General features: G+C 30.6%; 1 protein-coding gene and 1 long non-coding RNA gene across 3 annotated transcripts; one reads left to right on the top strand and one right to left on the bottom strand.

The window, feature by feature from the left end:
- The first annotated feature begins 3,342 nt into the window (after positions 1 to 3,342).
- LOC107953491 (uncharacterized) lies at positions 3,343 to 9,387 on the top strand. Of its 2 annotated transcripts, none has more exons than XR_001699228.2 (7): positions 3,343 to 3,568; positions 3,675 to 3,758; positions 3,846 to 3,879; positions 4,626 to 4,699; positions 6,844 to 6,925; positions 8,237 to 8,588; positions 8,664 to 9,387. It is a non-coding gene; the product is annotated as an uncharacterized lncRNA (long non-coding RNA). The 2 variants fall into 2 exon arrangements; XR_001699227.2 differs by having other exon boundaries at positions 3,675 to 3,765.
- Positions 9,388 to 11,271: 1,884 nt separating this feature from the next.
- Positions 11,272 to 13,396, bottom strand: LOC107953490 (alpha-1,4-glucan-protein synthase [UDP-forming] 2-like). The gene is given in 4 exon segments (NM_001327607.1): positions 11,272 to 11,811; positions 11,900 to 12,068; positions 12,164 to 12,414; positions 13,079 to 13,396. Coding segments are annotated over 4 exon segments (1,080 nt in total). The 3' UTR covers positions 11,272 to 11,469.
- Positions 13,397 to 20,842: the final 7,446 nt, after the last annotated feature.

The following is a 20,842-nucleotide window of genomic DNA, read 5'->3' as shown; positions in this document are numbered from 1 at the left end:
TGTTGACAGTTGAACTTACTAAACAAGAGCCTCATAATACTGATGAAGCCTTTTCTAGTATGAAATGGAGGATGATTGCTCAGGAGGAATATGATGCTTTGCTTCATAAAAAAACTTGGGCTTTACTTCCTTTACCTCTGGGACGAAAGACAATTGGTTGCAAATGGTTTTTTAAAATCAAACAGAATCCGGATGGTATAGTGGTTCGCCAGAAAGAGCGGTTGGTTGCCAAAGGGTGTTCTCAAGTTCGTTGGTGTCATTTTCGTGAAACATTAAGTCCAGTAGTCAAACCTGCTACAATTCACACCATTCTGTCTATTGCGATCACTAAACAATGGCTATTGCGACAAATTGGCGTGAAGATTTAAATTTATCTAAAACCCTAATTAATCTTATGAAAGAACTTAAGAATCGAAATTAGAACCCCTAATCAAGTCTTATGAACCTTAATTAATGATTGGAAATGTTATTGCTCAAAAGGCTTGTCTATCTCTATCTATATACAAATGAGGAAGGGTGTATTCCTTTATATAGGCTAAGGCCCTCTGATCTTACAACTAGGATTTAATACATTTGATGATTAAGATTGAGTCTCTAGAACATTCTCTACAAGTCTATACATGCCTAGGCTATTATAGAGATTTTGAAATGTTCTACTTGGTTCCATAAGGTTTAGGTCTCTTTCTTGGACTTCCGAACTTTTTCGAGCCTTCTAGACTCTTTTGATGTGTTCTAGAAGTGTGCGTCACATTCCTAGAGACATGGGTGTAATAAAGCCTATATATAATGAATCCAAGATTAGCATTAAATAAGAATATGTATCCATTATTGTTATATTTAATTTTATAAATAAATTTATATTTTTAAAAAGTTGTATTTCAGAAATATATACTTTTTAATGATATTTCATACATATATTTAAATAAATACCTATAAGGGAGTGATGTCGTGACATTAAGAGTCAGAATACTCAAGGTCGTGACATTAACTCCCCGAGGTCACAATACTGAAGTTGCATGCTTGATTCCTTTGTTCTTATCCCTCAGTTAAGTCCTTGAAAGTGCATCAAACATATAATTGTAACAGAATTAAGAAAAAGCGATAAAAAGACTCGAACAATACTCGAAAACAAGCTTTTTAGGTGTGGAAAGAGATTAATTTGTCGTATTGAAATACAACGTATCAACAACTTAGTACTAGTTAAACATAAGGTAATTAGTGAGTCAATATTTTCTTACATTTTACTTTGCATGTAAAAACCATCAAGGATAAGTACAAAATGATATTAATGTGAATAATGAAATTTTATTTAAACCAATTTGTTCAAAAAATTAAAAATATATATAATAAAAAATTATACTAAAGGCACTGGATCTCAATAGCCTATTAATTGATTATGTTTATTTTGTGTCTTATTATTATTATTTTTAATTGTATTCATTGTAACTTTTCATTCACTTTACATCATGAACTTAAGGTGGGTTTGGATGGGCAATTGGATGTGGTGCAGTGCGTTTAGTTTACTATTTGTCTCACGCTACAGTATCGCTACAGTATCTAATCTCACTATCACCTCTGTTTTTACAATAACCGTAGGTAAACGCACCGCCCATCCAAACTCACCCTTAATCCTACACCTAGATCTGATTTACTAAGAGGAGTGACCTTGGGCTTTCGTGTGGTCTTTGTTACCACATTAGTTCGAGGATCATTTCATGGTTAAGACTTACTTAGCGTTCGTGTGACACTATCACTGCATTCGCTATGGAAGTATTGCCACCCAATAGCTAACTTTTATAAAGGGGAACCCATTCATCAACAAATGACGTTCTTTTAAACTTGGACTTCCTGCATTGGAGTTAGCTGAAAGCTAATCTATAGTAACTATTTTAGTTTTTAAAACTTAAATTTATGAGTCGTACCCTGCCTTTGTAGTTAAACCCTACCAACTCATCTTCATTCCTTTAATGAAATTGTTTTACTATATTTTTTTTTATTCTTGTTACTAGAATATTGCTTTTGTTTTACTAATTCATTTGTGTTTTTGTCTCTTTTTTTTTGTGCTTGTATCATTTTACATCCATCATCACAACATTCGAAAAATATTAAACCGGTCTACTTTCGACTCATATCAATTTTAGGGGAAATTTTTTAATACCATGTAACCACACTCTCCAACATGAGATGTTTGGTTTAAGAAACAAATTCCATGTTATTTGAACTTTCAATAATAAAATTTAAATGTAGCATTAAATATAGATAATTCGAGAGTGTATATTTTAATGGGAAATAGTTTATTAAATCGTAACATATTTAAAAAAATAATCTTTTTATAATAATCTATTGCTATTTAAAATCGTCGAATCACTTAATACTACAGTAAAGAGATTTGAAGAGGCCTAAAAGCATCACCAAAAGGCCATACGATTGCTAAATTAGTATTGGCATTACCAAAAGACTTTAGTTTCACTAATTTGTAGCGTTAGGCTTGGGTGTTATGCTAACAAATGCCTGAATCAACTCTAACAAGCATGCTAGGAGAGCACACAAACAACACTTTGAGAGTTGAGAAATTTCTTGGAAGTGTTATTGTTGAAAAGGTTTGTCTATCTCTATCTATGTACGAACGAGGGAGGGTGCCTTCTGTTGTATAAGTTAATGCCCTTTGATCTTAAGACGAGGATTTGATACATCTGATGGTTAAGCTCACGTCTTTAGAACTTTATCTACATTCTATTCAAGTTGATACATTGTTAGAATATTTTAGAGTTTTCGAAATGTTCTACTTGGTTCCACAGGACTTAGATCTCTTTCTTAGATTTTTAAACTTTTTTAACCTTCCAAACTCTTTTAACATGTTCTAAAACTATTTCCCACGTTCCGAAAATATTTGAGATTTTTTTTAAGAGTGTTCCATTTTGAAATATTGATGAGACATGTGACTCGTAAAGTCTATGCCTAATGAATCTGATATTAGCATTAGATTGGAGTATGTAACCATTATTGTTATATTTAATTTTTATTTTTAGAAAGTTATATTTCATAAATGATATTTCATATATATATAAATAAATATGTATATAAGGGTAGTCGAAGGGAAATCTTCAGATTATAGCTTAGATTCTAAACTATTACTCGATTTTCAAATAATGTAATTCAATCATTAAAATATTAATATAATATTAATCAAAATTTTTCATCAACCAAATCCATTTTCAAAACTATAGAATACTTACGTGATGTTTGGTTCACTGTAATGGGTATGCCATTACAACCCTATTTCGTGGGCCCCACCTATTCTGTCGTTTGGTTGGGTGTAATGCCCTATTACGGGCTTATCACATTACCCCTATTCAGTGAAATCTGCTGCTTTCTATTCCCGAAGGAAAGCTCAGTTTTGCTTCCGTTTTGTTTCTCCCAATTTCTTCTGCCCTATTTTACCCTCCCAACCCGAAAGCCACCTCCACTCTCTCCCTCGCAACATCAATCAGAACCGCCCCTTACATTTTCCTTCTTTTGTTCCTGAAGGTAACTGCGATCAAAACTGAAGGATCGGCCACACCAAAAAGTGAGTTTTTCTCAGATCTGATAACTCCCCCTCTTTTTCGCGCAATGAATCAATTCAATTAATAATTTTGAGGCCCGTCAATTTTTCTACTTGTTTATTGTTTAAGCTCCAGGAAAATCGAAGAGGCCTCATTGTTTTCCAGCAGGAACTAGGGCACTGACAAGGTTTTTGATCTCAAAATTCTGACAAGGTTGTCTGTAAGTGGGAGTGTTTCTTTAACTTCAAACCTTGCAAATTGAGTCTCTTGTTTTGACTTTCTTGTTTGGTTCTTGATTAGGTCTCAAGATTTCCTTGATCTCTATCCTTTCTGGGTATGTTTTAAATTCCTTTTTGTCTGAAACTTGTAAAAAATAGTGTTTTCTTTTACCAATTGCATTGGTTTATTGATTGACTTTCATGGAAATTGAATGGTGTTGTTTGGTTTTATTGAAATATGGATCCCTTTTTGTTCATCCTTTCTGTATGTCTTCGATTCTTATATGGCTCCAACTCTTCATTTTTCTTGAAATTTTCGTGTTCGACATGTTTTTAGACATGGGTTCGGGGTATCAAGCATTTATACCCGAATCTGAGCAATATAGCTTTGATGTGCCTGTGATAATATTTTGTGTGTTTTATGTAGATTTTCTGAATAGTCTTTCTATTTTTAGTTGCAACATATTCTTGCTTAATTTTGGATATTCCGTGGACTTTGTTGTTCGGTTCTTGATTGGCGTCAACTTCGTTTGCAGTAATTCTTGATTTTTAGTTTATGCACATATGCGATACAGAACAGTTGCTGCAGTATATGTAACTGTAATATTATTATGGTAAATTGAGATTAAAATAAGCTCTATTGGCTATGAGTGCATGAGTTATGGTTGAATTTGATTAAAGGAGGCATCTTATTAAATTTCTATATTTGACTCTAAAATTTTACAATTAGCTGATATTAACATCTCTGCAGTAACTTATCCAAATCATCTCTGCGAGAATTATGCAGCAACTTTCAACTAAGATTGTTATGATTTATGAGGCTTAATCAGAAGGTATTGATGTTCTATGTGAAATTTTGTAGGTAAGAGCTATTAGCTACCGATTTGCTCCAGCATAAATCGTTGGCAAGCTGAAGCTCTAGTTGCAATTCAAGAGGTTTGGTAACTTATCCAATCTTCTAAACTAAAGAAAAATTGTAAGACTTCAAAATCAAATACAGAGAAACACAGTAAAACACATATATGCTGATTTTTTACATATGGTTGTGGATGTGTTTGGTCTGTTATAAATTATGCTTCCTGACCTCCATATTATCATGAATGCATAGGTTAGATTGTTAATATTCACATGCAAATTATTTTACCCTTATTATCATGTATGCATCGGTTGTCCAGAAAATGAACTTGCGTCGAGTGGTATGATTATGCTAAATTGCTAATTTCCATTTGCGAAATTGAACTGTATGATTATGATGAGCTGTAGTCAGTTCAGTTTGTCATAGATCATTTGAAAATAAGTAACATATATTGTCTTTCTGGTCTATGGTATATGCAGCAATTCATCATGTGCATTTTTTAGGCTATTAGTAAAATATGTTGTTAGATTAAGCAGTGTTGTGGATCTTGTGAGTTGTACATGTTGCTTTTGTTGAAGAGCCAAGCCTTTTTCATTTTCTGTGATGTCATATTGCCATGTATTCACATACAAGCCTTCTATATTCTTCTTATTTCAGGGGCTATAGATTTTAGCAATTAATTGAACTTAATTTTAAAGCACAAGTTTGAATGAATTCCTTCTATTTTGCTTGTTTGTATGCATGTTACTTTGGTTTTGCTGGAATTCTTTGTTGTGAATGTAAGGGATATAAGAAGACGTTTGATACCTCTGTTATAAGCATTGGCTTAGACGATAGAGTGATAGATGTTGCTCCCTTAAGGAGTTATATTGACCATGATGAGTATTTAAGGGATCATGGGCTCAATTACGATACTTCATCATTTAGCTCAAGTTTCAGTGTCTATGAGAACTATATGTTCTGTTTTTTTATGGTTTACTCCATAGTAATGTCTTTCTTTATATTTTGTAAGTGGTGATGTAATAAGTTGATTTTTATTGGTATTGAAAATTTTGAATTTGGGATCGAATTTCTTAAGTTGAGCTAGTTCGAAAATTTTAATCGAGCAATTACAAGACCTGTACGAAATTATAGGATCAAACCACTAGTGATTACTTAGATGAGCCGTTAGATATAATACAATGAATAAATTGTAAGGTGATTAAAATTGAAGGAATTAATTAGAAATATTTTATTAAAAATAAAACTAATTAAATGTGTATATTCATATACAACGCATTAATTAAAAATATTTTTAAATAATTTAATTTAAAAATATTATTTTAATAATATTACAAATATATATCAACTTTTGAACCATTATAAATTAAACCTAATCCAATCATGAGTAAATAAAATAAAATAAAAATTGGATCATTAGATATAATCAAGTAAACAACTTGATTAAAATACCAATTATTCAATATATTAGTGGTAAAAAAATTTCAAATCCACATTGAAGTTGAGAAACAATCACTTTATTCTTAATTTTCATTTAATAATAAAAATAAATAATGAGACACATGTTGATTTCATAATTTTGGTTGGGGTACCAAATAATAATCATAATTAAAATTAACTAAAACGCTGGATAAATTACTTGTATAGTGGATTTTTTTATTTTGATAAAATTAAAAAATCATATTTAAAAGATGCAAAAATGGTAGTAGTTGGCCTTGGTTGGCTTGTGTCAAATGATATTAGGTTGGTCCTGTCCGATATGAATTTAAATAAAATAATTTTAAAATTTATTTTATACAAATTTAATTAAAAATGCTAATATAAAACTATATATTTTTAATATTTTAGCATTTTAAGAAATTTAAATGAAGTTTTTGGGTGTCTCAAGTTGAGTTCCAAATCGAGCTTAAGTACTAATTATTCATTGTTGTTATGATTGAAAGTGCTTTTAAAAATTACTTAAAGAAAAATGTGGTTTGTTAATGTTAAATTTGTAACATTGTTGTCAAAAAATACGGTTAAATGTTAAAATGTTCTTAAAGATGATAGTGTAAAGTAAAAGATAGTTAAGTTACATGAGATTTAAATAATTTAATACAATGATACACGAGATATAAATTTTAAATATTTTTTAAGTAATTAATATAAATTGCAAAGATAATTTTAATTTCTATTTTTCGCTTCGTAAAGATTCTAAATCTGTATTGTTCATTTTTTTTTATAGTGTGTTATTGCTTCCTATTGAAGTGGCTTGTTTGATTGCTTCCTCTACCCACAGTTGAGCGTCTTCTTTTCACACAATCACTGTAAGTTCTTTGGCAATAAAATTATTTAATTTAATTTTACTGTTATTGAAATTATGATTGGAGAAATGTGACCCTTTTACTACGATTTGACAATATGGAACATATTAATATCTTGCAGTAATGGCTCGTCTGCCTTTAATTGCACAAAGTGTGAGGCGTAAAAGAATTGGTATTGCATTGACAATATGGTTGCAAAATTGTAGAATTGCGAGTTGGTTCTTACTTACATTGGGTGCCAGCCATAGCCTACATACTTATAGACCAAGGATTAGGTCCTATATTTTAGATTTTTATGCACAATGGGATTATGTGAAAAGACTTATATATACTAGTGACGAGACCTGTATTGAACAAGTTAGGATGAATAGATTTGCCTTTTTTAAACTATGTGAGATGTTACAAATGTTAGGGGGATTGAAGTCGTCAAGGAACATGCTTGTTGATGAGCAAGTGGCAATGTTTTTACATATCATTTCCCATAACCTTAAAAATCGAGTTATCAAGCATCACTTCAATAGGTCTGGGGAAACTGTTAGTAGATCATTTCATAGTGTTTTAAATGTTGTCATACGCTTACAAGATGTGTTATTATCTAGTTAATGCTGGATACACAAATTGTGAGGGACTTCTTGCACCTTTTAGAGGACAACGATATCATTTGAACGAGTGGCGTCAGGGTTATCAGCCAAGTACTCTGCAAGAATTTTTTAATATGAAACATGCCTCAGCACGTAATGTTATTGAAAGATGCTTTGAGTTATTAAAACTTAGATGGGGAATACTTAGGAGTCCATCATTCTATCTTGTAAGGATGCACAATAGAATCATTATTGCATGTTGTTTGCTCCATAATTTTATTCGAACCCATATGAGTATTGATCCTATTGAAGCGGATGTGGGAGAAGGATTACCTAGTAATGTGATAGATGACGATGAACCGAATATCGTAAATATTCATCCATCGGATGCTTGGGCTACTTGGAGGATGGAACTAGCCAACCAAATGTTCAATGAATGGCAAGCATCTAGAAATTAGTTAGGTTTAGGGGCAAAATGAGTTTGAGTTAATTTGTTTATGTTATTTTATGTATCTAGTTTGTGAAACTTTGGTGGTGTTTGAATTGTTTTTTGTATTGTACTAAACTTGTTGAATTATAATTTAATTTCTTTTCATTCATCATTGGTTATAATTTTATACAGTGTTGAGCTTTTAATTCATGATATTGAACTTAATTTTAATTTTATAAAGTGTTCACCTTTTGATTCATGATATTAATAGTAATTAATATAATTTGTTTTTTTTTTCTTAAGATAATTATGTCAGGTGTTTCAGAATAAAATGTTTCTTACAAAAGTTTCTCGAGGAATCAAAAAGAAATGGGTTCCAGAAGAAGATGCAGCATTGGTTTCCTGCATGGTGGACTTGCACAATGTTGGAACATTTAATGCTGATGCTGGGTTCAAAGCCGGTTATTTAAACGAGTTAGAAAAAATGCTAGAATTGAAGGCTAGATCTAATATTGAATCGAGGATTAGGTTACTAAAAAGGGATTGGTCAATCGTGTATGGCATGCTTAATGGCCAAGACAACAGCGGTTTTGGTTGGGATGAGCATAGGCAGCTCGTTGTTGCTGAAGATGCGGTTTGGGACTCTTATTTAAATGTAAGAATTATTTCAAGTCTTTATTATCTTATTTTTACCAAACTTATAACTAATATGATTTCCTCATTTTTATAGAGTCATAAAGAAACCGGTTAATTCAAACATCGTAGTTTCCCTTACTACGACCAACTTACTGTCATATACGCAAGAGATCGAGCGACTGGGAAAGATGCTCAAACAGCGCTGATGTTATTAAAGAAATAGATGTTCAGATATTAATAAAGAAAGAAACGAATTCTATGACTGCGAAGCTGATGTCTCTTTGGATGATATGGATGTTTCTGCTACAGAGCCGCAAACAGATAGAAACCAAGGGGGTTTCTCATCTTCAAAGAAGAAAAAAAAATAATTCTGATGCAACTGATCATTTTTCTTCTTCATTTCATGATGCTGCCACTTTATTGGCAGAAAACATGCGGGCCATTGGCAAACAAATCAGTAGGAGTATTGCCTCCGATGTGGTAGTTCAACAAAAGTCAGAAGAATTCCAGATCATCCAAGAAAAAGCTACAAATTTATATTTAACCTTATGTGAAATAGAAGGTTTAACAGTGGATGAGCGGTATCGAGCATTGAGTAAAATTCCAGATCATCCAACTCAAATGCTCGTTTTCTTTAGTTTACCTTCTGATGTGCAGTTGGAAGGGTCAAAAGATTTCTTGCTGACCATTAAACTTCTTATTTCTGTTGATGATATTTTCGTAACTTTTTCTGTTTGTAATATTTGGAATGGTATGTCATTACAATCTTCTAATTTTTTAATGTTCTAAAACTGTATAACATATGGATTATGACATAGAATTTCATGAATTTCATTTAACTTTTTATTAATATATGAAAATTATGTTTATGCAAAATATTATTCTCAAGTTATTTATTACTGCTAATATTTTTTTATTGTAGAATAATTAAATTATTTGTTCCACTAATAATATTTTAGCACATTAAAATATGTATTGCAGTTTAGAAATAATAAAATATATTATAAATTATATTTAATAATAATTATTTTAAATTATATTTTATAGTTTTATATATTATGATTTTAGTAAATTCATATAAGAATATTTAATACTAAGAATTTTATTAAATTATATATTTTTGTTAAATTATATTTAATAATAATTATTTTAAATTATATTTTATAGTATTATATATTATGATTTTAGTAAATTCATATATTTTATTAAATTATATATTTTTATTAAATTATATTTAATAATAATTATTTTAAATTATATTTTATAGTATTATATATTATGATTAAATTCATATATTTTATTAAATTATATATTTTTATTAAATTATATTTAATAATAATTATGTTAAAATATGATTAAATTATTTATTATTTATATTAATAATCTTATTCAAATTTAATAACAATAACAATAATTATCTACCTAAAAAAATTTCTACTAAGGGTATTTTAGTCATTTTAGATTTTTTTTCCTTATGCTATTACAACATCATTCTATTCAATCAAATACAATAATACTATTACGCCTCTATTGCATTCCATTCAACCAAACAAAAGGATTACCTATTACGACTCTATTCCATTATAGCGAACCAAACGTGCTCTTAGATTCTAAAGAGATTTTCAAAACAACTTGTATTTTGACAATTTGTAAAATTTCAATAATATATTTGTTTCAAAACAACTTAAATATGATGTTTTAAAGAAAGTCTTAAAATTAGAAATCAAATAAACGGTATGTTGGCCTAATGATTAAAGTATTTATTACTTCAAGTGTGACCTATATTTGAGATGCCCTAATTGTATTGTTATTAAAGTACTTTATATTCTTTTTATAATTTACCAAAAAAAACCAAAATTTAAATACATAGAAGGCAATTAACTCAATATAATAAAAACGTCTTAAAAGAAAAAGAAAAACGAACTGGAGTACGCTAAATCACCGAACTTGAAGTTAAAAAAAGAGAGTAGAAATTGGTTGGGTGGAACATGATTGATTGTCCAATGTCAAAATCAAGCAGGTGGTGGGGCACTGCACTTCACTAATGGAAACAATAGAGAACAGAACATCAACGATGACGACACAGGGCATGAGCTTGTTTGTGGGACACTTCCAAGACTGTGCTGCTGGTGGTGGTGACGGTGGACCCACACCTTTCTCTTTTTGTTGAAAGCTTATTGTTATAAACATCATCATCATCAAAAGATTTCAATCCAAATTGAATCAGTCAGCAAAACTTTTGCCGGCTTTGAAGGGGGAATTTTGATATTACAAACAAAATTATGTCTGCGTTTGGAAATTTCGTAGCCAATATTTACACTTCCTATTCCTACGGGTAAGAATGAGCTGAAAAAACTGATCACAACACCTAAATCAATGCCCAACATTTTTGTGGTCAAGAGTTTGATAAATGATTTTTTTTTGGGCAAATTCAGCTTCTAAACTCCCCTTGAAAAATTGAGTCAACATGGAATATCCAATGAGACGTCAATGCTAACCCAACAAAATTCCCAACAAAATTCGATTCTCGCCCTAGATATAAAACATATTTAAAATTCATAACCAGGGCCTACAGAATTTGATAATCAAATTCGAATTCAAATAAAATCGGAATATTTGAATTAGAAAAAGAAGCCCAAAAGCTTTACCCTTTCCTCAACATTCAGACCAAAAACAAAATTTTCAAACAAAAGAGATTTTAATTAATTGAAATGCAATCATCTGAATTAAAAACTACAGAAGCTAACTCTCAAAGTCTAATACAATACATAAAACCATAAATTTCTTATTGTTCATCTAAGCTCAGTAAATATGATAAAATACTATGAGATATGTAGTAACATACATAAATGGTTCTCCCTCCAACCTGCAAAATAAGCGTTTCACACAATGATGTGTTTTCACTTGGAAGCACCATTAGGAATCTTGGCGGAAATATCGCCCGATGGGTTCAGTTCATCCCAAGCTTCAATCCATGTCACCATAGCATCCGCCAGCTTATTGAAGTAGTCATCGACCTTGCCGAGTTTCGCCTTCACTTGCTTGGAGATCTCAATGTAGCATTTCTGAACGGTGGTGCAGTCCTTCGGAAGGGCAACGGATTGGAAGAACGGAATCAACTCTTCTTGCCAGTAAATTCCTTTGTATTCTTTCTTAAGGTTCACAAACGGGTTGCTCGCTTTGCTGTGCCAAATGTAGGGAAGTCCGGTCTTCACTCCCCATCCGAGGTGATCGCAAATAACCTGGTATTCGAACAATGCAGTTTAATCATAAGCTTATAGGGGAGAAAAAGATTAAGTAGACGTTAGCGTGAAAGATAAGATAAGATACCTTCGTGCACCAGCCAGCCCACATATCATCGTATCGTCCAATTGGTTGACCATCTCCCATGAGTCCAAAGTACATTGCAGGGCCGATCAATTCTCGGTTAAATGCCAGATTCATTCCGCACATGGGGAACAAGGTTCCCTTCGGAATCGTCATTATAGCGTCAACATACCTGATATGGAATTCAACATATGATTTAGATTTCATTCAAATGAGTAGACATATAAGTAGCACACAATGTGGAGGATTATACTAGTATATATATACCTGGTGTTCCTCTCGAGTGGCTTGACAAGCTGTGTGGGAGCATCATAATCCGGGATGTTGAGCCAGAGACCGTGTGAGACAGCAGTGGGAACACCCTCACGGAGGCTGAAAGGGTAGCCACGAACGAAGTCAGCACCGGATCGGTATGGGTCATAAAGAGTGTTGAAGAAAAATGGAGTGGATGGACTCAGCAGGTTCTGTATGTGCTGCTCCAATGCATTGATGTCTTTGCCAGATGGATCTTTAGCAACCTGCAAAACCGGAACCTGAACCCCTCAAACTTCCGATTTTCGTATATTGCCGATGTATTGAATATAAACTACCAGACATTTGATTCTCAGATCTCATGAAAATGCATCAAAATACAGCTAAATCTAAATCACATTCTAAAATGTAAGCTCTAAAATCATCTCCAAAGCAATTAGACACACATAATATGCATCCAAAAATCGACCAACATTTCAAGATTTACAAATCAAACATGAAAGACAATAAAAAAGAAGAAAACACTATGTTTCATAACATTGTTAGGAAAGGCAGCTAAGGCTTATATTAAATTGGTAAATGACTAAATTTTGGACAAACCAAAGCAGGAATTGAGTTGAAAACATACCATGGAACACAGATCAAAAGATGTTATGTAATTGCAGATCCAAATAGCAAATAAAAGATAGGAAACTACATTAAAGAAAACAGCATTTTAAAGTGACCAAAACAGCAAACAAGATGCAAAATTCCCAAATCAAAGTCAAGATCTAAACATCCATACATCAAGATCCGAAACTTAAAACCAAAAGTAAAACAGTATTATCAAACCCAGATCTTTAAAATGATGACTGTTTTCGGAGAAACCCACTAAAACCCAAAATTCAAAAACAAAAAATAGAAGAGGGAAGAGACGAGGGTTGAGCTTACAAAGCAGTCATCATCAATGGTATAGATGTATTTCTTCTTGGAAACCATGTACCCAAAGCACCTACAAGCAGAATCCTTGAAAGAGATACAAGAAGCCTTAGGACCCAAAATCCTGTTGATGTCGTTCCTATTGTAAAGCTCATAATCGAAGCCTTCAGGGACCTTGATAGTCTTGGTAGGATCACCATCTTGAACAATGATGAGATGGTAAGGCTGGAAAAAGGGTCTCCACATCTCCAAAAAGTCCAAGTTCCTAATCGTGGGAATCACGATGTCGAGCTCATCTTTCAACAGAGGAGTTGGAGAGACGGTCGCCATTGGAGAAAAACTTGGACTTTTCAGAGCAAAGCAGGGAGAGGGGATGGAAGGTCGAGTGTGAGAGGGGAGGAAAGGGGGAAATGGGGGGTTTGTATAGGGGAGGAAAGAGCATGGGTGGCACGTGCAAAGTAAATGAGGTGGCGTTTTAATTGGAAAGTATGGAAAACACATCCACTAGATTCATTGTGTCATGTTCTTTTGGGGAAGTCATTTAATTTGCATAAAAATATCTATTTTTTCATACTATGCTTTTAAATCCTTTCTATATTTGATGAAAAATTCGTTTAATAAATTAAATTATAAATTTCATTATTTTTTAATTAATGAGTTCAAACTACACCATTATTTTTTCATTAATTTTTAATATACCTGTAATTACTATTCAAAAATAAATATACAATTCCTACGCATTTGAATGATGATAATAATTACATTAAATATTAATGGATAAAAAAGTAATAGAGTGTACGTTAATCTTTATTGTAAGTTTGTTTGAAGTTAGATAAATTGTTAGGATTAAAATTATAAAGAATACATTTGAATAACCATAATCAAAATTAATCTTTATAAAGTATGATCAAATTGGTAACTGAAATATATCTAGATCTGTACTAGAATAAATATTTATAAGGTCCATATATGGTAGAACATAAACCAATATAAATATAGTTTAAGAACCTGCACATGATTTACACGGAGTGAGACTCGAACTTTGGATCTCTTGGGCATTTGGTGTTTTCTCTTGTTATGATTCAAATAGAATCGATTCATTGAAATATGATTTATGGGAATGTCATTTCTAGAAAAGTTACATTAATATGTTTGGTACATCCAACATTTTTTTTGAAAATGTGGCTGCCCCTCCCAACAATTATGTCTCTAATGTTCAAAACCCATTCTCCCCTTGAGAATGTAATGTGCTCTGCTATTGCACCAAAAACTTGTTGGTCATTTATATTAATTTTTTAACAATCTTTTTCATTTACAAAAATTCAAATTAATTTAAGCTCACAAAAAGAATGGATTATGACCGACAAAGATGAAGAAAATAAAGCTCTAATTAATTTTTTTATTGATTTGATGCTTGAATATATATATTTTTTTGTTGTAATGTTCTTAATGTGTTTATAAATTAGGGAATTCATTTGTAGTCATTTGAAGTCGTTGGAATCAAAATATAGTCATTACAATGTGAAAAATTGTGTTGAAAAGTGTCTTGCAGCCTGTGGTATCGATACTTCTAATGGAGATATTGATACCTTTAAAAAATTATAAGTGTTAGTAGTTGTTAGTGTTAGTGTTAGTTTTACCTACCAACTACAATGTCAAGTTACAACTTGGGGCATAGTTGTTAGTATGATAAAACTTGCCTTATTTGTTGGCAATTTTGGCCAATGTATCTTAATTATTTACTTGCATATTTTGAGAATTTTGCATAGTAAATCATAATATTATAACTGGAAAAGAGATTGGATTAAACAATGTTAGTTTTTAAGAGTCCTAGCATGATCTGTTTATTTTATATATTGAAATATGCAATCACAAGAAGATGTGAGCTGACTTTGTAAAGACTTATCTCAAAATTTTGTATTATATATTAAGGGTAATTGATTTGGTGAGGTCTAGGAAAATCAAAATGAATTGAAGATTACTTAGTAACGCTAGACTCTAGCTTTTTATATGGAAGTGTTGTTCAACTTTGGAAGTGGTTGTTAGTGTCAGTTATAATTGTCGGCTGCTATGCCAATTGAAACTTAAAGAAAAGAAAACTAACTGAGCATCACAACTTGCTTATTTTGTTGGTGTATTTTGATCTAATTATTGTGATTACTTTTGTGCATTTCTTAAGGAATATTGTGAAGTACACTTTATGGTTTACTAGAGGAATAATTTAGTTAAGCAAGTACAACTTAAAGAAGTTTAGTGTAATTATCTTTCCACGAATAAAGAAATATGTGATCAAGGAAAATTCGAAAAATATATCTCAAGATTATCTTTTGCCTCAATGGTGTTTGATATGAACGAAATCCTTGTAATTAAATTAGATCACACTAGTTGGGTTGATTTAGGCTACAAAGATTTGTATATTGAATACTTGTATTTTTGTTTGTGGTATGAATTTAGAGAGAATTCAATTTGTTCATTGTGACATTAGTGAATTGTGTAACTATACTTTGACCAAGGAAAGTCATAGTGGGAGAGTGATCCTAGTTGAATATATATGAGTGGGGTTGCAACTTGACGAGTGAGTTGAACTTAAATCATATAATGTACTATTGATTCATAGTGGATATCTCTCTAGATAAGGCGACTTTTCAATGTCCATCTATATTTTCCTTATAGTAGGCACTTGGACCAATTGCAACTTGATGTATATCTAGTGAGCAAAATTCAATGATTTTTCGATTATACACTTAAGTATCGATACCATGAAGCAAGGTATCAATATTTTTCCCTTCTAGAGTTGGCTGTGATTATTGATTTCTCAATATATTGATATTTTGAATAATGTTTCGATATTTAAACACTTGACATTGATATTTAGTCATTAAATTGTTTTAAAATAATCTTAAACACTTTAAATCGATGAATCCAAAAAATTTTAGAATAAGATAAAATATATTAGAACATATTTTTAAGCATTTTAAAATCTTGAAAATGCTTAGTGAGATAAAATAATTCAAGGTGTAAATATGGAAAATATATTTTTAAATGTTATTATATTAAAAAAATCAAAACTAGTCAATAAGTACCACATTCGGCACAAATTAGGTTTGTTAAATGTTTTTGGTACAATTTGTTTATGAATTAAATGCCACTTGATTATTTTTGGCCATTCCTTTGCCCATCCTAATTTCATAGTCTATGGTAATTCGAGGTGTTAGATGTTCGTAGATGGGTAAACTTGAAATTTTTGGTTTAGTAATTCAGAACAATTATATAAAAAAAGAGAGATTAATACGTGTTTAAAAGTATTTAATTGGTATCTGAATTTTTTTATTTAATTAGGTATGTGAAGTTGCACTGACATGACATTTGGTTAACCTGATAGTGACATCTGACAATTTCTCAATAGTATATGTGGTAGACAAAATTAAAAAAATAAAATTATTTTAAAAATATAAATTAATTTAAAAAATATATATTTTTAAACAAATCCATATACCAACTAAATACTAAGAAAATATATTAAACCATAAAAAAATTATCAATTAAAACATGTAACATTTTAAAAGAATTTTTTTAATTGAGAAATTGGAGTAGGGCTGTTTAGGTTACTTGAAGATTTAAACACAAATAATTTATTTTAATTAAAAAATATAAATATAGTGAAACAAGAGTATATAATAATATCAAATAGGCAGGGCAGAAGAAAATTTATATGGAAGAATATTCTTTTCTCTTATGCTCTTCCTACAAACATATGCTTCTTTTATTTTGATTAACCAAAGCCCACAAACTATTCTAATAAAACAAAATTTTAATATTGTTTTATTATTTTAATATCAAGATTTATTTATTTTATTTAGATTCGAATAAATTTACTTTAAAATAAAATTCAGAATATTTATATGTTTTTCCCCTTAAAAATAAGAATCAATCAATTTTTTTTTCATAATTATTCATTTGTTTTTTCAACGACCATTTTTCAGTTAAACAAAACAATTCATAAAAATAGTGTGTCAAATAATTTTAATAATTAAATTAAGAACAATTCACAAAAATTAGATAAATTTATAATAAGAATAAAAATAATTATTTTCTTAAAAAATATCTCTATTCACTATATACTTTATTTATGTAATATTCATTATAATACAATAATTAAAAATTTGCTCACAAAATGCGATAAATATTAATTATTATTTATTTTGATTTTTATTTCAAACAGTCAATTGAAATTTATATTATTTAATGCGAATTCATTGGCGGAGACATTTATTATTAGTGTAAGTTACATCTAAAGTCACTAAACTATTAGTAAGTCTACATTTTGGTCACTTAGCTTCACACAGGTATAAGATGGTTACTAAATTATTCGAAAATTTTTATTTAAATCACTAGGTTGTTAAAATAGTTGCTATATAGCCTTCTCTATATGTATCGTTTACACCAATCGAAAGTTTTATTTTCCATTCTCTTATATAGTTTTATTTTTTCATAAAATAACTTTGAACGTATAAAATCTACAAACCAAAATCTAAACAACATTTTTCTCTGATCTCTGACACTAACCATTAGATCAATTTGGATCTAATGTATATTTTTCTACTCATCGATGGATACTAATTCATCATACCTACCGTCAACTCATCACTTGAAACTCATTGACTAAATAACTTAAATAAAAGTTTTTGAATAATTTAATGACTTAGATAAAAAAATTGTGATTAGTTAATGATCATTTCGTAACTTTTTGAAGTTAAATAATTAAAATATAAATATAATAAATAAAATATTTAAAATTTAAATTTTAGCGATAATTTTTGAAAATTGTTCTAATAAATGAAATAAAATAAACAGGGGATGGGAAAAAACGATAGTGGCGTGTCTGAAGGGTGTATCTCACGTGCGGGGGTGACGCATTTCAAATTTCAAAGTACCCGAAATGTGTCTAGCGATTAGGCCAACGAAGCACACGTGGCACATCTGTACTCGAAGGTCAACAGTTTTATCTTTTTCTTCATCATTGCTATCCGTTGCTTTCGTATTCCTAAAACGAAATAAAAAGGGAAATTAAGCGTTACTTTTGCGTTTCACTATCATAACATAAAAATTTTTTGGTACGTCAAAATTATATATTTTTATAATAGTAAAAGTATAAATTTATCATTTTAATAGTGAATATTTTTATAAATTTTAAAAAGTCGATTAAATTTTTATTAATTTTTAGAAAATTAAAATATAATTTTATCATTACTAATTTAAAACTTTATAAATTATAAAGAGTTTAAATAGAACATTTTTCATTTTAAGAGGGGCGGGCCCAACCCCCTAGCTTTGCCATTGGGCACATCATATTAATATATCTTTTTATTTTTAATGAAGTTTTCATTTTATATCAAGTTTAATACATAATTTAGTATTAAAGTTTGACATCTTCTTTTAATATTCATATTATATTTAGTCTAATGTGATAACTGTATTTGACACTAGTTATAAATTTGAGCATTTAAAAATAACAATGTTACTTTTTTTAATGTTTAATTTGGATTTTAAATTTGATTTAATGAAAATTCATAATTAGCTACTAATTTAACAATTAACTTTTATCAAATCAATCCTAAAACTTAAATTAAATCACAAACTAAACTAAGCGCAAATTCATAGTTAACACAATTTATTCAAGTAAACTGTAATAGAGGTCACCCAACTATGTTTCTTTTTCTTTTTTGGTCTCCCAATTATGCAAAGTTACAAAATATTAAACATACTTTGTAATATATGGTGTAGTTGGTTTGTATATATATTAAAAGCTATATGTAAAAGGTCATTTTAGTACACTTATTTAGAATGGTGGAATGGATTGGTAATGGTTGACATTAGATAGCTATTTTATCTAAGTTTGGTGATTGAGTAGTGGCATATTAGCCTTGTTTTGGTGGATTTTGTTTTAGTATGAATTGAGGTGCTTCCAAATGACAATTGATTGAACTTTTTTGGTGTATACTTTGTGGTACCAATGAGGGTACATTGGTTGAATAATGGAAATGTGTTGTATATATGATGATTTTAGCATGTTTTGGTCTTGTTGAAGTGTGTTTAGGGCTTTTGAGTGTGTGTGAAATTGGTGTAGCTTATTGGACAAGATTTGATCTTAAAATAGCTTGTTTTAGAAGTTAATTACGGAGCACACGGCCTGGGATACGGGCTATCACACGGCCGTATGACACACACGGTCGGACTACACGACTATGTGACACACACGGTCTAACTACACGGCTGTGTGTCATTTTTTTTAATTTAGGTGCAAGTTAGACACGGCCTGCAACACGGCCGTGTGACCTAAGTCAGTGAATTACTTGATCTGGCACACGGCCTGCAACATGGTTGTGTGACATAAGTTAGTGAGCTACACGATTTGAGACACGGGCTGGGACACGACCGTGTGTCCTATTGTTCGAATGCCCACACGGTTTGAGCTATGTCACACGGGCGTGTGACTTTTGTTTCCAAATTTTCAAATTTTTCCTTGATTTTCTAAATTATTTTAAATTAGTATCGGGTTGATCCTGAACTGTTTTTAAGGTCTAGAGGCTCAATTTAAGGCCCAAATGTGTATGTTTGCTAGGTTTGTAATGAGATTTAGGTAATTAATATAAAATGACATTATTGATCTACTTTGAAGTCAATTGTCCTGATTTGTATGGTAATACTCCGTAACCCTAATTTGGCAATGGAGACGAGATAGGGGTGTCACATAATCAAGATGTTAGGACAACTTGGTGGTTTTATTTGTTGGCTTATTTGACTTTTTCATGCATGTAATGTTTCCAAAAGCAAATGGACTTTCAAGATGTGTTTTATTGTTCCTTAAGTCATGGTCAAATTTGAAGTCTTGAAGAGGTTGAGATTGACTTGACTTTGTGGATAAAGCTTGTGCTTATCCTTTATCCTTTTATCCTGACAAATTTATGTGCTAACTTTAAGAAGATTATTCCTATTTATCTTAAGATAAGATTGGAGTCTGTTTATCCTAATTATTATATTGAAGAAGAAAAAGAGTTTATGTTGGACTATGTTAATCGAATAGGCTACCATATTAAGCCTATAAATAGGCAGGTAATGCATATGGAAGATTTTTATTAAGAGGGTGCTATGTCAATTTGCTGAAGTTATTTTGTTATTTTTCTTTGTATTTTCGTACTCTATTATTAGGTGTTATTTATGAGAGATTGAACCTTTGTAAGTGAGGTTTTGGGGTGAGTGGTTGTAACAAGTTGGGATTAACTATTGGTGTTGCAATTACTTGTTTGTAGAATGGTAGATTAGATTTTAGCCAATAGGTGGTTGGAGCAATTGTAGAATGAAAATCATTCAGTGAACAAGGCTTCGCAGATTAAGAATATTTTTGAACTGCGTTAACGAATGGTTGTGTGTAAATCTCTGTTTACTCTTTCTATTTTCATTCCTGTTTCGTTGTCCGTTCAAACTCATGATTGAACATATGTTTAGACAGTCGTTTGAACTTGTCGCAAACTGGCTAATTATTTCAAAGTCTAAGGGTTGGGTTGAAAAGTTTCCATCTTGGCTAATGTTCATCTTGAACAAGGATGATTTGTCATGTCCTCGTTAGATTATTTTTAAATATCGTTAGGTTTTGAGTAATATTTGTATGTTTTTCACAAACGATTAGTTTTTATGAACTGTAAAATAGACATGAAGGGTACTTTGATTTAAAAAAAAAAGATTTTGTTTAATTTTTGTATACAATGGCTAAAATTA

The sequence above is a fragment of the Gossypium hirsutum genome, chromosome D07 (assembly GCF_007990345.1).
Source record: "Gossypium hirsutum isolate 1008001.06 chromosome D07, Gossypium_hirsutum_v2.1, whole genome shotgun sequence".
Classification (NCBI taxonomy): domain Eukaryota; kingdom Viridiplantae; phylum Streptophyta; class Magnoliopsida; order Malvales; family Malvaceae; genus Gossypium; species Gossypium hirsutum.
This window is presented reverse-complemented; position numbering and strand designations above follow the sequence as displayed.